The sequence below is a fragment of the Cheilinus undulatus genome, linkage group 4, assembly GCF_018320785.1.
Source record: "Cheilinus undulatus linkage group 4, ASM1832078v1, whole genome shotgun sequence".
In the NCBI taxonomy this organism is placed as follows: domain Eukaryota; kingdom Metazoa; phylum Chordata; class Actinopteri; order Labriformes; family Labridae; genus Cheilinus; species Cheilinus undulatus.
In genome coordinates this window covers 45,678,466-45,694,279 of record NC_054868.1, presented here as the reverse complement: position 1 = coordinate 45,694,279, position 15,814 = coordinate 45,678,466, and the positions used below count along the sequence as shown (strand labels likewise).

General features: G+C 39.0%; 1 protein-coding gene across 1 annotated transcript; it reads right to left on the bottom strand.

The window, feature by feature from the left end:
* Positions 1–412: 412 nt before the first annotated feature.
* On the bottom strand, positions 413–13,921 carry smcr8b (Smith-Magenis syndrome chromosome region, candidate 8b). Its single transcript, XM_041786116.1, has 6 exons — positions 13,052–13,921; positions 8,753–9,165; positions 4,660–5,405; positions 3,720–4,187; positions 1,931–2,435; positions 413–1,543 (listed from the first exon to the last, which is right to left on the bottom strand). The coding sequence occupies exons 1-6, from the start codon at positions 13,235–13,237 to the stop codon at positions 1,099–1,101; spliced, it is 2,763 nt and encodes a 920-aa protein (XP_041642050.1). The 5' UTR covers positions 13,238–13,921; the 3' UTR covers positions 413–1,098.
* Between the last annotated feature and the right edge of the window lie 1,893 nt (positions 13,922–15,814).

Genomic DNA, 15,814 nt, shown 5'->3' with positions numbered 1-15,814 from the left:
GTTAACAGGCCAGGGGCACATATTTTTGTTATAAAAGCCTGAAAAGGTGATTTTTGCATACTATGTGAGTGCCCTCTACAGGTTGAAACCTGGCTACTGCAGCTGAATTTTTCTCTTGGTGGAGTTGGCACCATCTGACACCACTAACCCCTATAGAATAGAGTAACCCTGTTAATATTTTTGTTACCACAGTTTTAATATTGGCTGTTTAATTAAAACTGCAGTCTAAAGGTGTACCTTTAAAAAGCAGAACAAAAAAATTAAAAAGTCAAAACTAAATAAAAAATTATTATAACTCTGATATAGATGGGACTTGTGGATTTCAAGCTAGTCGTCTTGCAACTGACACGACAACATCTGTTTAACAGTCTTTGAGATATACATCATTCCCATCAACAGAATCTTTCTTTACTCAATTTGTTAAAATAATTTATTTCAAAGAGGGAAGATATTTTCATAATCTGGTGGTGTTTAGTAGCATTAAACTTATAACTGTAATTTGTTTTAACATGACAGCCATCTTGATTCTTGCTGGTATTAACTTGAGGAAACCAACTTTAAACAGCATCTTATGTGGTTAAATCACAGTACAACAGGATGGATAGACTTTTATGAAAGTGAGTGAGTCCACATATATCTGGACCATCAAGCTGCACAATAAAGTTACAGTACCAGAGTGAATGAACAATCTCAGAAGGGCTGTTCTGGCTGTTAAAATTACAGCATTGACACAAGGCTCAACTATCTTAAATATATAGAGCTCATATAATTCAGAAACAACTCTTCATTTTAAAAATAACATAAAAAGTCCAGTGCTTCTGCTGTAGAGGACATCAGTAAGTCTTTAGTGCCAAAGAGGCACAAGTGCATTTAGTTCAGTACTGTAGAAAAATACACCTCCCAGCATCAGTGAGTAAAAACAAACAAACAAGCTCTCTTAACACTTCAGATAAAAACATACATGACTCTTAGCATGTTCACATTAGCAGGTCAGAGTCCGTCGGTCAACATTGGAGGGAGATCTCAGTGCATTTAGTTAAAGGCATCTGAATATAAGATCTTTATATAAATAGTCGATTATTTTTGTTCATACAGTGTTTATGTTGCATTTGTATTTCTGTGCAGGTGAACTGAGTTGTAGGAGAACTTTAAAACTGGCGGTCCACGTCCCGCGTGGCGCTGACTGATGAGGTCAGACAGGAACTGAATCACTCTCAAATCGCTCTCACTGTTACAGAATTCTTTAGTTGACCGGCTGTCCTCCTCGTTTCCCTCCTTCCCTGCAGCAGAGTTTTGACGTTGTAGAGCAGGATTAAACGTGTACAGTAGAGCCTGGTTGGTCAGTGCGGTCAGGCAGCTCTCCAGGTGCAGCAGGTAGGTGATGCCCCGGCTGATTCCAGTGTGAGGGTCTGCCAGTCTGCCGATGAGTGAGCCAGAGTATGACGGACTGTGCAGCGTCCTCTGGTCCAGGTCCAACAGAGCTAGATAACGACTGTAGCGAGCCAGAGAGGGGAGGATGGTGGATGATGAGAAGGAGGGGGATCTAGGGAAAGAGCAGTGTAGACTTTTATTTATCATACTTATTATTCACCAAAGTAAGTTTTAAGAGGCATGTCTCCATCAGCGTACAATTAAAAGAAATTTCAGTTACTTAGGAATTACTTGTGTGTTGAAAGATTTTTAGCGCAATTGTATTTGTCTGATTTGGTCTTTAAAAAATCTCAGAAAATAAATGTCTCTTAGCTGCAAAATAATTTACATAATTTCCCTGCTGGATTTTCTGATTCTTAGGGGGATTGTGGACAGACCAGGGGCATATATTCTTTCTAGAAAAGCCTGAAAAAGTGTATTTTGCATGATATGTGACCTTTAATTTATAGTTGAAGATCTGAAGGAAAGGAAAATGAGCAGTGTTTGTCTCGTGGAGTACCTGTGTATTCCTATCAGTCTCCAGGTGAGCAGGTCAGTCAGCTGCAGCGGCGCGGTCAAACATGGCATAACAGCGTTTCTCTCTGGACCCGGAGCAGGCAGAAAAAGACTCAGAGCGTCCACCATTTTTCTAACCAAATTCTCATCTCCTCCAATAACAACCAGCGGCCGGCCGCTCAGGAGACAGAACAAGGCATGCTGGGAGTATGAGTTATGTTTAAGGAACCTGAGAGCTCTGAGTCCAGCCTTTCTTCTCCTTCTCTTATGTGACTGGATGCTGCTATAGATGTTTTGTGTGGGAGAGGGCGGATCGGAGGAGCCAGTGAAGCTGGTGCAGTCAGACGCCTCCTCGATGCTCAGCAGCCTGAGAGGAAGGCCGGGACGGGTCCAGATCTCAACCTCTCCCATGGCAACAGGAGGAGAGAAGTATACGTGGAGGTTAGGCACTGACTTTAGCTTCTGATGACCTTCAGGCCACAGAGACGCTGACTCCATTGCTTCTTCAGCTGAAAGAGGAACAACAGGTTAAATATTTCAGTTTTCTCTTACTGGGTACTGTGTGTGCTGTTTTGTTTCTCATTCCTGATGATAAAAATAGGACTGATTTTAACAATTAGTGCATCTCTAGATAAGTAATGGAGCACTGTTACTTTCATTATTTTTAAACACTTTTTAAAATAATATTTGGAATTATCAGGGACTTTTATCTTTGTCCTGTAAAGTACCTCGTTTTTTTCTCCCTTTTAAATAAACAAAAACTCTATCAAAAGATATACACAGGTATGATGTGAAATTCCCTAGACCAGTTGTTCTCAACTGTTGGGTCGGGACCCAATAGTGGGATGTGGATGTGTGGCTGGGACAAAAGTTGCACCAAATTGTTTCTGAGATTCTATAAAACATGCATTTTTTGTCCTGTTTCATTGTTTTGTCACACCTTTTGTACTGTCTTAGGCCCAAGGTCTATTATTTTTTTTATCAAATACATTTGATTGACCAAAAAATCTCTCCAAAATTTGGGTCGCAATCTTCCTCGAGGAGTTGATGGTGGGTCCCGTGACCCAACCAGTTGAGAACCACTGCCCTAGACCATCACTTCAAAACATTCATCACACTGAGTCACAGTCTACACACTTTTTCTGGTTCAAGTCCAACATTAGAAATCTTTGTGTCCACAGCTTTGCAGTGCAAAGAGAAATTAGAATCAATATTCCAAACACAACCTTTTAGTTGGACCTCCTGTTGTTGCTTTTCAAATCCACCTAAGAAGTTTAACTTAAAGAACTTTAACACATGAACTCCCGACATGTTCTTATTAAGTTCAGGGCACAAGCATTGCCTTTTACTCATGCAATTCTCTGCGGGAGATTGTCACAGCTAGATGCTCTCTCACAACTCAAAATAATTTGGTTTAGGTGAAGAGCATGCACATGAGGTTGTAGGAGGTGGTGATTGTTTTTGAATAAGTTTTAACATTGAAATATATAAGGACTTTTGAAAGTAATACAGCAAGAATAGAAACCATAATCCTGGCCATCAAGGCTGGCAGAACTTCCCTTATACAGCATTTTCACCCAGTGTACTCACTAATACAGCTTGGCTCGCCCTGACTACACACTGACAATTAACAGGTGGAGCTACCAGGAAAAAATGTCAGGAAATTTTGGTGAACAGCTTTGGCCCTTTGCGTTGTAACCCACACAGACAAAGCTGGAAAATTTCCAAGCAGTGTGAAAGTTAAAGGGTGTCTAAGTTTGGCTTTAGATGTGAAAATGTCGAAGATGCATTACCTTGCAGATGTTTGGATGTCTTCTCAGAACTTTTGTTTTCACTGATGCGATCACTTTTTAAACTCTCTGTAACTTTCTTCTCTTTAATCAGAACCTCACTGCTGGTATCACTTTTCTTTAAGGACTCTTTTCCAACAACTTCAGTCTTTTCCTCATGAACCAGCTCCTCGTTTTCCTCCTCACTCACTGAAGTAGTTGCATTAAGTTTGCTTTCCATGTTGACGCCATAGCCAGCTTTAGACTCAGTCTGTCTCTCCTCTTTGCTCTCAAAGCCGTTACTCAGAGGTTGGTGCTCTACTTCTTCCTCTGTGATGGCAGTAAGGTCTTCAGGAAAGATGGACTCTGTGGTGCTCAGCACCTCAATGCTGTCCTCACTGTTAGCTCGTCTGGCGTACGCTCGCACACGCCTGACTCCTACATCTACTGGGGGACGTCTGAAAGAGGTGTCCGCCATCCCAACTGGTGTGTCTGTTTAAGGGAGATAAAACTGTCAGCTTATTTAGCTTAATAAGAACCGTGCTCAAGTGTGTAAATATATGTTTGAATGGGTTTTTTTTTTCAGTTAATTTCTCATTGCAGTATTAATAAAATATCAAAATAGGGGAGAAACTCTCATTACAATTACCCAGAGCCAAAGGGCACAACTGAGCAATATGTGCAATAACACGCAACCAGAACCAATCCATTAGTTTGACAAGCCTCGACTAAAATATTGACCCTGTATTTTTTTCTCAATAAAATACTTAAAATATACAGCAAAACACTAACAGCACACACTCCAATAGAACAGAAATATCTGTTATCACTGTCTATGATTTGTGTTTGTTAACAAATGTGCACGAAAGGGACAGATGATGGGTAAAACAATAAATCTACCAGTTAGGATTGTAAAAATCATGTTTAATGTTAATGTTATTGCTACCATAGTAATTTTTCCTACCTCTGCTGTCAGAAACAGCGACTAAATGCTGCGTCCGATAAGACTTCTCAGTCCCGAGCACTTCAATGCTGTCCCCACTGCTCATGCTCCCTGTTATCTCTGTGGCAACATTGTTGTCTGGGGTCACTGTCCTGGCCTCTCCTGCCTCCATCTTGATGGGTATCTCCTCCACACAGGACGAGAATGACTCCAGGCTCATCGGCTCCTCCATGCTGCACTTCGTCCCCATGTCCCTCTGCAGCTCGGCTTCAGCGATATCTCTCTCCTCTTCCTCTCGGTCCTCTGGACTCCACAGCTCAAACAGGAAGTTGACAAGCTCGAGCCTCCTGGATAGTGAGCGCGTGAGGCGAGCAGTTCGCAGTGCACCTCTGTCGCCACGCAGACGGCGCTCTGTGTCAGCAAGCTGCTCCTTCATCAATGACAAGAAGTAGGAGTTACAGAGCTCATGCAGAGACTTGAGTTGACGCTCGGACCTGCAGGAGGTGGAGGTAAGAAAAGAGAAGGAGGGACAGGGCTCAAGAGGCATCAAAGCAGAAATATCAGTGAGGGAGTCGGCCGGGTCGTAAGGTAGAAAGTCGGGCTGTTTCAGCTTTCTGTTTGGGTAGGAGGTGACCTGGCGGAGGAGGTCTCTGTGGTTTGAGATCATACGCTCCACAGCTCCAAGATCACCCTCCGTCTCCTCCTCTGAGAATCCGTTTACCCCTTTCAAACGATCTGGGTCCTGGAGCAGAGTCAGTCGTGTGTACCTGAAACAGTCCGAGAGAATAAATGATCAGACTTGGACGGATTCATGATGCACCGCTGCTTGGGTGCAGTAGCCCCTAAAGCAGGGGTCATCAAGAACCTTTGCACAAGGGCCAGATTTAATCTCAACAGAAACTCTGGGGGCCGGACTTTCAAATACACAAAAATTACATATATATTTTGGTCTGGTTAATATATTATTGTAGTAGTATTTGTAATTTCTTTCAAATGCAGGACATGTTAAGGCATTACCAGTGAGATGTGTCCCTATTATCTACCATGCCGAAGGCCACAAGGAGACAGGCCTAACAACAGAGTTGGCAGAGCCCATGAAAATCACAGACTGGGCTCTCCACAATTGGGATTTAGCACCACTATTAACTAATTTTAACCCCTTTTTGCCTCTTTAACCCAATTTTTTCCATTCTTTAACCCATTTAAACCACTTTTCCTGTATGTTTTATCCCCTTTTTGCCACTCTTATCTATCCACTTTGCCACTTTTTATTACATTTTTTCAACAATGGTTGCAACTTTTAACCAATTTTTGCCAGTTTTCACCCATTTTTGCCACCCTTTAACCCCCTTTTGCAACTTTCCTGCCAATCATTTCCTTTGTGTGCCACTCTTGAACCTTTACTAATTTGCCAGGCTATTTATGTCGCATTTTTGCCACCTTTAACCCTTATGATACTTTTTGCCCCTGTTCGCTTCCTTAACCCAATTTTTGCCACTCTTTATCCCATTTAAACCACTTTTCCTGAACGTTTTATCCTCTTTGTGCCACTCTTTTATCCATTTTTTCAATTTTTCTTCTATTTTTCCTCATTTTTAACCCATTTTCATTACTTTTTAAAACTATTTTCATCATTTCTAACCAATTCATAATACTTTTTGTCCCCTTTTTCCCTCTTTTACCAATTTTTGCCACATTTGAACATTTTAACCTCTTTTAAAACATTTAAAACAACATCTTCTCCTTTTCTGAATTTAATGATCTTTTGGGGGCCAGACAGGGAGCTTTTGGGGACCTGATATGGCCCCCGGGCGGCAAGTTGATGATCAGTGCCCTTAAGTCTACCAGATATGTGTTCAGCCCATCTCAGCGCTAACATGAAGATGAAGCAGATAGGTTTTAGTTTTAGTCAATGAGAATGGTTCCACCAGCTCCACTATGGCACATCCCTGCTCCGTCAGAATTTTGTAATTAAATTCCCCTGTTTGTAACATGAAAAGAGTCTTTTCTGTTGTATGTGTCACAAATGTATAGTGTCCAAAATGTAAAAGCTGCGTTGTGGGTCTGCCACACGACTTTACTATGAAACTATAAAAAAACGTTATCGTAAATAATTGTGGATTCTTAAATATCTGGATATACATTTTTGATGAAAAAGACAGTATTTCTAAAGATAAAGTACATAAATGAAACAGACAAATCAGATTTGATGGGGGGCATTTTCTAAATGGTACAAGGGCCAAGTTGTTTCTGTCCTCTGCAGACAAATAAATGTGTCCTTGAACAAGACACTTAACATCAAATTTCTCCCATTGCTGTGTGAATTTGTATGAATGGGATTAGTTAATACTGATGGTCACTTTGCAAAGCAGCCTCCACTATCACAAAGTGAATTTGTGTAAATGGGTAAGTGTACCCTAAAGTGTGGATAAAGCTCATGCAGACAACTAGAAAAGCACTATACAGGCTCAAGGCCATTACCATTTACCAAACCTTTGACTCATTTCTTAAACGGTACATATTTTACCCCTTTAAGACCACTTTATATTGGTCTCAGAGGTCCTCAAAACATGCCTGTGAAGTTTACTGCTGAAAAAAATGCTCCAGTATTGGATTTGTGCATGTCTAAAAAAAAACCTCTGTTGCAGCCCTGCTCAAAATGAGCTCTTTATGTGTTTGTGGCTTTAAATGTTAATAAGTTGTCTGACTCTGCCTTGCTCATGAAATGGATGTGGCTCTCCCATTTTTGTTAGAAAAGCCTGAAAGGTGTATTTAGCGTAATATCTGATCTTTAAGTACTTAAAAAAGTTGTCTTTAGCTTTTGAGATGTAAAAGATTGCCTGTTTTTCTGTGTTTTTTTTTTGGGAGATACAGATTTTTTTTCCTTTAGACTCGGCAAGCAACTAGCCCTTTAAAACCTGCCAGCACCCCCTCCACTATTTTTAACTGTGGGTAAAACTGCAACCAAATGAGACAGAGCAATAATTCTTTTTGCATATAAAACCAGAGGAGTAACACTAACATATCACTCATTCTATGTGTCCCAGAGTACAGTTTTCTTCCAGAAATATCCTTCCTTCTTTTGCAGAAATGTAGTAAAAAGCACACACATCAAAAACAATATACTATAATGTAATCCAGACCTGTCTTTCAGAGGACTTCCCACTTTATGTGTACGTGATAATGTTTGACGACATTTGTCAGCATGAACCTATCACAATGTTTTCTTGCTGGTCATGAGTTGCACTTCTTATTGTTTCAATGCAGTCTTCTGAAAGCATAAGCATGCTCAAAAGTATATGGCACACTTAGAGATTTGATTGCACCATCATAAATAGTTTAGTTTTTATAAACGTGCTGTCTTTTTGAAAATTGAGCAAAACTTCATTTTCTTTTCGTTTTTGCCTTCTATGGTAGGTCATAAGGGGTTAAAGGAAAATATTGTGGACTTGTGTGAACTCTGATCTACATTTTTTAAATTTTTTTTGTCATTTTCTTCCCTTGTTATCAAAGTTACCCATCATCCCACAACAGATGACTCCAATTTAAAATAATCAAATCACCCGAAATTATGCCACATCCTTTCTTGCCTTAGAGTAGAGTAAAAATTATACTCTCAACTTTGTTTAGTAACAAAAGTCTGTGTTACAAAATTAATTACTGCAATGTAATCTCACATAAACAGTGCTGAAAGTTAGCCTAGCACTTACAGCGCCCCCTATGTGTATAGGATATACAGTAGTCCTCAGGGTGGCTGGATTTAGTTTGACCTTTTGCCCTTCCTGCCAATCATATCCCACTCTCACAGCCCAGTTTCCTTCTCTATCCACTGCCATATCCTCTAGGTAAAAGCATAAAAAGCACAAAATATTATCTAAAAAAGAAAAAAAGAATCTCTCCTAAAATACTTTTGTTTGAGTCCATTCAAACTAACATCATCATTGGAGAGGTCTAATCAGACACTAATTATATCACCTGCATAGGAGCACCATTTTTGCACACTTCTGTTAATATGTAGAAGAGCCAGACTGTCACCGCCAGTATGAGAAGCTAAAGGTGGATGGTTTTGAAAGAATGTGCATGGTAATCAAATCAATCAACATCCTGATCTTACTCTAGTTCTTGTAACTTCCTCTGCAGCTCCATAGAAAATGCTTGTCTGTTTCCCGTCTTGAGGCTGTCAGCGGCCTGGGAGAAGCATGTTGACAGCTCAGCGTAGTTCTCCATCAGCTTCCCCTGGTCTGAGCACACGTAGGCCATGCAGAAAGGACGCACCATTCCCCGGGCCTCCAAGTCGTACAGGGTCATGTGGTGAACATAGGCAAACGCGCTCTCTGCAGAATCTCCGAGAACCACTTTAGAGTCCTCACTGAAATTGAGACGAGGGCCAGGGGATGCAGGCGGGGCATGGCCGGGGCCGGACGCCTGGTAGTCCACTGACATGATTCGAACAGAGAAGTGGTTGAGGTCGAAAGATCCGATGGCTCTGGGGTCATCTGGTATTGTCAGCACAGGTTTCGGTCCCACCTGGAAGTGTGCAGCAGGGGTTTGAGGATACACTTTGACATCAAGACGCAAATAATTATCATTTTTAGTTTATAAATATATAAAAAATGCTGAAAAATCATTGTTATATCAAAATATTCTATTGATTTGAGTCAATTAATGTTTTTTTACTAATCCTGAATATGCTCATGTCTTTCTCTTAAATGGTAAGATTGTCAATAACAAGATTTCATAACTTATTTCATATTTATCTTATCTTTTGTCTTGCAAAAAACACCCCAAGCTTGTCTATTATGTTTTAACCTCCCATGACCTCGCATATACAGTGCATATGAAGACATTACATTTTGGTTCTCCTACAACATTGTAATAATTTCTGCTATTAGAAGTTTTGAGAAAATAGTCCAGAGTGTCCACTGTGTTAATCTGAAGTGTTGGGAGAATCTACAGTTTAATTTTCACTAATTTTCATGGACATTTTTGCAAATATGTTTTAATATTTTGGTGAGATATATTGGAAGTTTTTAGGTAAATTTGCTGTGAAATATTTTAGCATTTTCAAAGAATTTAGAAAAATTTTGTGGACGTTTGAGGGAATTTGATTTGAAATTATCAGACATTTTCATGGAAATTTCGGAACTGTACTTATAATTTTGGAGAACTTGGGGGTGGGTGTCATGAAGTTTTCAAGACTTTCCATGGATATCTTATGGAATTTGTTTTGGGGAATTTTCTATCATTTTCGTGTATTTTTGGGGAATTTTGTAATAATAAATTTTAAGAGAAATTTGCTTTGATATTTTGGGGAATTTGCTTAAATTTTTCAGGCGTTTACATAGAATGTCTGAGGATTTTTTAATGAAATGTTTAGGCTGTTTGATAAAGCTTCACTCCATATTTGGGGAATATTTGATGAAATGTTGGGGTATTGTTTAATGGGATACTTTAAAAATATGTCCAATGTCCAATTTTAACAAATGTTTCAGGTAATTTCTTTGAAATTTTAGGGAATTGGAGTGGATTTTGGTAAGGAACATTTCCAAGAACTTCAGAAATTTTTACGAAAATTTTCTTGATGCATGGTCCCAACAACTCCTTGTGGTCCATCATCAAAATGACTCCCCCATTCCTCTCAATGAATAACTGAAGACCCCCAACAACTGACTAACTGGTTGACAGATAGCTAAAACACCTGCTCCAAAACTGATCAAGATCTGTATTTTCTGCAGAAACAGGACCTTCAGGAGATTTGTGGACATCAGTTTGGTAATCCTGTTCAAAGACAAGGCTGAGCTTTTAAATTTATCAGGTCTTTCTTATCCCAAACACTGTTAGTGGGAGAAACAATAAATGCATTTCAAACAAAAGCTCAGGTCTCAGGAGGTTAATATAAACACTCATATGGAGCAGAGTCTTAGAGCCTGATGATGCATAAATGTGTTGCGGGAATTTATAAATGCAAGCAAACAACATTTAGAAATGCCAGATGTCTGCAAATACAAATATTCCATTGGAGAATATGCAACATATTCTCACGGAAATATTTTACTCAAGTGCAGCACACAGTAGAGCTTTTTCTTTCTTTCTGTTTGTTTTCTGTACTTTATTTTAATTTTGTATTTATTTATGTTATTTATTTTTTTTATTTTTTTTCCCTTTGTATTACATTCTTCTTTGTCATTGTTCACACTATTCTACCAAAAACTCAACAAAAACATTAAATTCTAGAAATGCCAGATGTCAAGATGTTCTGGTTTAGACACCTTCATTTTAACCATGAATTTATTTACAGATCATTAGATATTCTGGCGTAAATTATCACAATTCTCTCATGGGCCCTTTTCCTGAAATTACATTAATGTCTGAGTCAGTAAATGAATTGGCCTATATACAAGGGTTTTTTTCAGTTTGACAGGTGTCCATGGAGTGAGAAATGCATCCAAATGTGTTTTTAGGTCTACATGATCATTAAGTGAAAATAAAGGGCAGGAAAATGATTAATTTTTAACATGAGACATCCAATTCAATTGGTGCTTTTATGAAAGGGATGTACAGGTGGACAGATGGTGATTATATGAATATTAAAAAACTGGTCAGCAAATACACTTGGGTGACTTTAAATATTCCTGGGTTGCTCACCAAAGTATTGCCTTACTGTTTTTTTTTTTTTGGATATAATCTGTACTTTATAAAAATATTTTGAAAACTACTTCCTTGACATATATCTGTATACTAATAGACTGTGTAGGAGCAATTATAACACCCAAAATTTCCCCACAAAGATGTATGAAGTGTTCTGATTCTGGTTTATGTTTGGTGTGAGTTTAGTAACTAAATCAGATATCCTCATGTTGTTTGGACTGCAACCACATGTGACCTGCCTCCTGTAATGCAATCCTCTATCATCGTAATGCTGTGGCATCCTAATGGGATGTTGTTACTGATACCAAAAAGACATCGGTAAATCAATGTTTTCAGCTTGTTGTTTCATGTTTTTGCTCTCTGATCTTTCTTGTAAAGTAGATCTAGATCTAATTGGGACTTTCTGGGATTTTACAACACTGTGGAGACAACACTAATAACATGACAGGAACTGAAAAACAGGATCTGACAAGGCGGGTATTAAATATATGTTTATTCTACAGGCAAAAAAAAAAAAAAAAAAAAACCTTAAGCAAAGTTTTCTTGCATTGTCAGTTCATCCAAAAAGTTTACTGTATTAATATGTCACATAAATGTTTTTTAAATACTAATACTACTTATAAATTACACTTAATAGTACAATACATTAGTATTCTACAGCTACTTAATCTATTTTGTGCTAGTATGTCATCATTACTTGGCACCGTAAGGTGCTCCTTGGTTTAATTCATCACTTTGCAAAAAATCATGAGGAAACCGTGAGGAAAATTTTTGGTTAATGCAAGCAGCACAGCTGGAATAAATTTAATCAGAAAGTGCATTTCTACAACTTTATTTTACTTTCCACTTTCCTGAGCTGATTTGTGTCTCAATTTTTCCCTTTTTGTTTTGTTTTAATGCTTTATGTAACTTACCAGGTCTGTTGTGAGCTCTTTCAATCTCTTGTAGTCCTAAAAAAGATCAGTTACGATTTATGTAGTATAAAACTTTAACCTAATTTGACCTCCTAAGCCCTGCGTGTACATATGACGACATTAAATTTTGGCTCCCCTACAATATAGAAATCATTTCTGCTATTAGAATTTTTGAGATAATTGCCAAGAGTGTCCAATGAAGTTCAAGTAATTTTCCTGAAATGCTGGGAGCATTTGCTATAAAATTTTCAAGAATTTTCAAGAAATCTTTGGGGGAGATGTTTTTTTATTTTTAAGAGTTTTATTGAAAGTTTTGGGGGAAATTGCTTTGAAATGTATTGGCATTTTCATGGGATTTGTATTAGAAAGTTTGGGGGAACTTGCTTTGAAATTTTTGGGGTTTTCTTTTTAAAATTTGGTCAATTTATTTGTATTTTCATTTAATTTGTTTTGGAATTTTTCCTTTGAATTATGAAAAAAGGTTATATGTTTTGATGTTTGGGGGAATTTTCTAAGATTTTTTGTGAATTTTTAGGGAATTTATTTGCAAATATTTGGGTATTTGGGTGGGATTTTTTGTGTGTGTGTGGGGGGGTGGTATCCTTTGAAATAAATCATCAATCAGTACATTTTTGGGGGGGATGTTTGAGAAAATTTTGTGCAATTTTGGGAAATGTATTAAGACATTTAAGGGGAATTTGGTGAAAAAATTGGAAATTTCAAGGAATTTACATGGAATCAGGGGGATTTTTATTAGAATGTTTGAGTTTTATGGTCAAGTTTCACAGCACAGGTCTCATGATATTAAACACATTTCTAATATAATAAAACTTTGTAATTGAAAACCTCACCTGTTCAGAGAATTCAGCCACCAGTATGAAGTCCCTGTGAAACTGGGCAGTGGTGCTCCAGGGGTTTGACAGAGGTAAAAGGGGGACAGACAGCTCCTCAGGTAGACTCTGGGCCTCCTGGTCCTCCTCTCCTTCCCCGAACCCCTCAGTGCTGGTGAAGGCCAGCAGGTCCGGAGAAGCGAACATCCTGAGGCCGTAAGGGGTCTGATCACAACATCGCTATGTCCAGGAGCAGTGAGGTGTGACGATTTAACTAGTTACCCTTTTAACTGGTGACTCTGAACGGACTGCTTCTGTGGTTGCCGTAGTTACAGGATGCGTTTGCTTTATCTACGACACCAAACGACACATTCTGCTGAAAGGCACCAGTTAACAGGGCCGCTCATTTAAGGGAAACACCGGCCTTATACGTCGGTGAGTCAGCTGTTCAAACAGCCGCTACTACGACAACTGAAATGTTAGAAAACGTATGATACAGTTTCTACATTCACAAAGCGACAACATAAGAACTTTACCGTATTAAAAGCCCAGGAACTTTACAAACAGCGTCGTTTTAACACCAACAGAAGCGTAAACAAGCGGAGTTTCACAGAACATAAACTTAACGGAGAAGTGAAAGTTCCCCGCAAGCGCCAGAGAGTCACACGGCACGCTAACCTTTGTCCCGGGATTTGTGTTCCTCTTTTTCCGTTACAGTCGAGCCATACTTGAGCCCAAAACCTGAGCCTCGGTGTCACGTTTTGGACCGGTAACCTGGACCGTCAACACCCATATTTAGCCATGTGACAGCTGACCCACCGAGGAACGCGTAGGGTCCGTTAACTTCACTTAGGAGAGCCGCGCTCCATGGAAAACCTTCTTCTTCGTTGGTGTTTTAGGGGGCGTTTGACACTTCATGGGCTCCGGTCAGAGCAGTTAATTGAGACTTCCGTTTTCATTTCAAGATAAAATACTTTGTTTTTACATTTTATAAATATCCAATGTGGATTTAGTTCTTCTCAACTTTGAACAACATTGAACCAAAACTGCAGCCCACAGCGCTTTACATATAGAAAATACACTCTGAAAATCAAATATCATAAAAACAATAAAAATGAAAATATAAAAACAACTGGCAAAGTGATAATGTCATATTTTGCTTTAAATATCAAACTGTACAAAGGGTTTAACAATATAGATTTCTGAAATTTTGGACATACACTACTTTTAGTTTTTGACAGTGTTTTAACAGCCATATATTTATTTTATTTTGAGTTACCCCTCTATAAAATCATTACACAAAAATAATACAATTTTGCTTACTTCAATTTTGCATTTCACACACTAGTTAGACATTGTATTGAGAAAATTATTTATGAACAAGTCTACACGCTTGTTAACTACAGCGAAACCTCAAATGATGCATTAAAATCATTGCAAAATTGCAATAAGAGGGAACATATTATGGCCCATGTGAAAGCTCACCTTTGAGATCCTGTTTTGAAACCCACACCAAATTCTGTGAAGCAGTAAAACCTATTAGAAACTTGGAAACATTTGAATGAAAGCTCATTTGAAGCTGAAAAACACTTTCCAAACAAAATGAACTCTTAATAATACAGGTGAACACTTGTATAAATGAGTGAAATCTGTTATGAATATATGAATGTCAAATGTAAACCAGTGACATCCCTTTTATAAACAACAGAAAAAAACTTCAATCAAATTTTGCATACCAAGTTCCCATTCTTATGAGCCATAATAAATGACATTAAATAGTTTCTAGGTATTTTACATACACATTCATGAGACTTGAGAAAAAAGGTCCATCCATCCAGCTTCATCCACTTATCCAAGGTAGGGTCATGGTGTCAGCAGGCTAAGTAAGCCAACCAAGACAACCCTCTCTACAGAAATGTTTTCCAGTTCCTCCAGAGGGATTCAGAGGTGCTCCCAGGCCAGATGGGACATATATATTATATATATATATATATATATATATATATATATATACATATACATATATACACACATTTCCTCTAGTGAGTTCTGGGTCAGCCCCGGGGTCTCCCAGTTGGACGTGCCTGGAGGACCTCCACATGGAGGCGACAAGGATGCATCCTGGTAAGATACTGAAGCACCGCAACTGGCTCTTTTTGACATGATGAAGCAGGGGCTTTACTTTGAGATCCCTGCAGATATCCAAGCTCCTCACACCATAAGGCAGAGCCCAGACATTCTTGTGAGGGATCTCATTTCGACTGCTTGTATCAGCAAGATTATTCTTTTTGTCATTACCCAGAGTTCGGTGAGGGTTGGAACATAGATTGACCGGTAAATCGATAGCTTTGCCTTCCTGCTGAGCAAAGCTAAACTGCATATGCTGCACCAATCTGCCTGTCCATCTCATGGTCCATTCTACCTTCACTCGTGAACAAGACCCTGAGATACTTAAACTCCCTCACTTGGGGCAAAGACTCACTCCCCACCCAGAGGGAGCAATCCACTGTTTTCCGGCAGAGGACCATGGCCTAAGATTTGGAGGTGCTAATTCTTATACCAGCTACCTCGCATTCAGCTTCACACCGCCTCAGTGCCTGCTGGAGGTCCTCATTTGAGGAAGCTAGCAGAATCACATCATCTGCAAACAGCAGAGATCAAATTCTGAGGTCCCTGAACCAGAAACCCTCCTGCCCCGTACTGCACCTTGAGATTCTGTCCAAGAAAATTTCAAAGCGGACTGGTAATAAAGGACAGCCCTGGCAGAGGCCAATAGCCATTGAA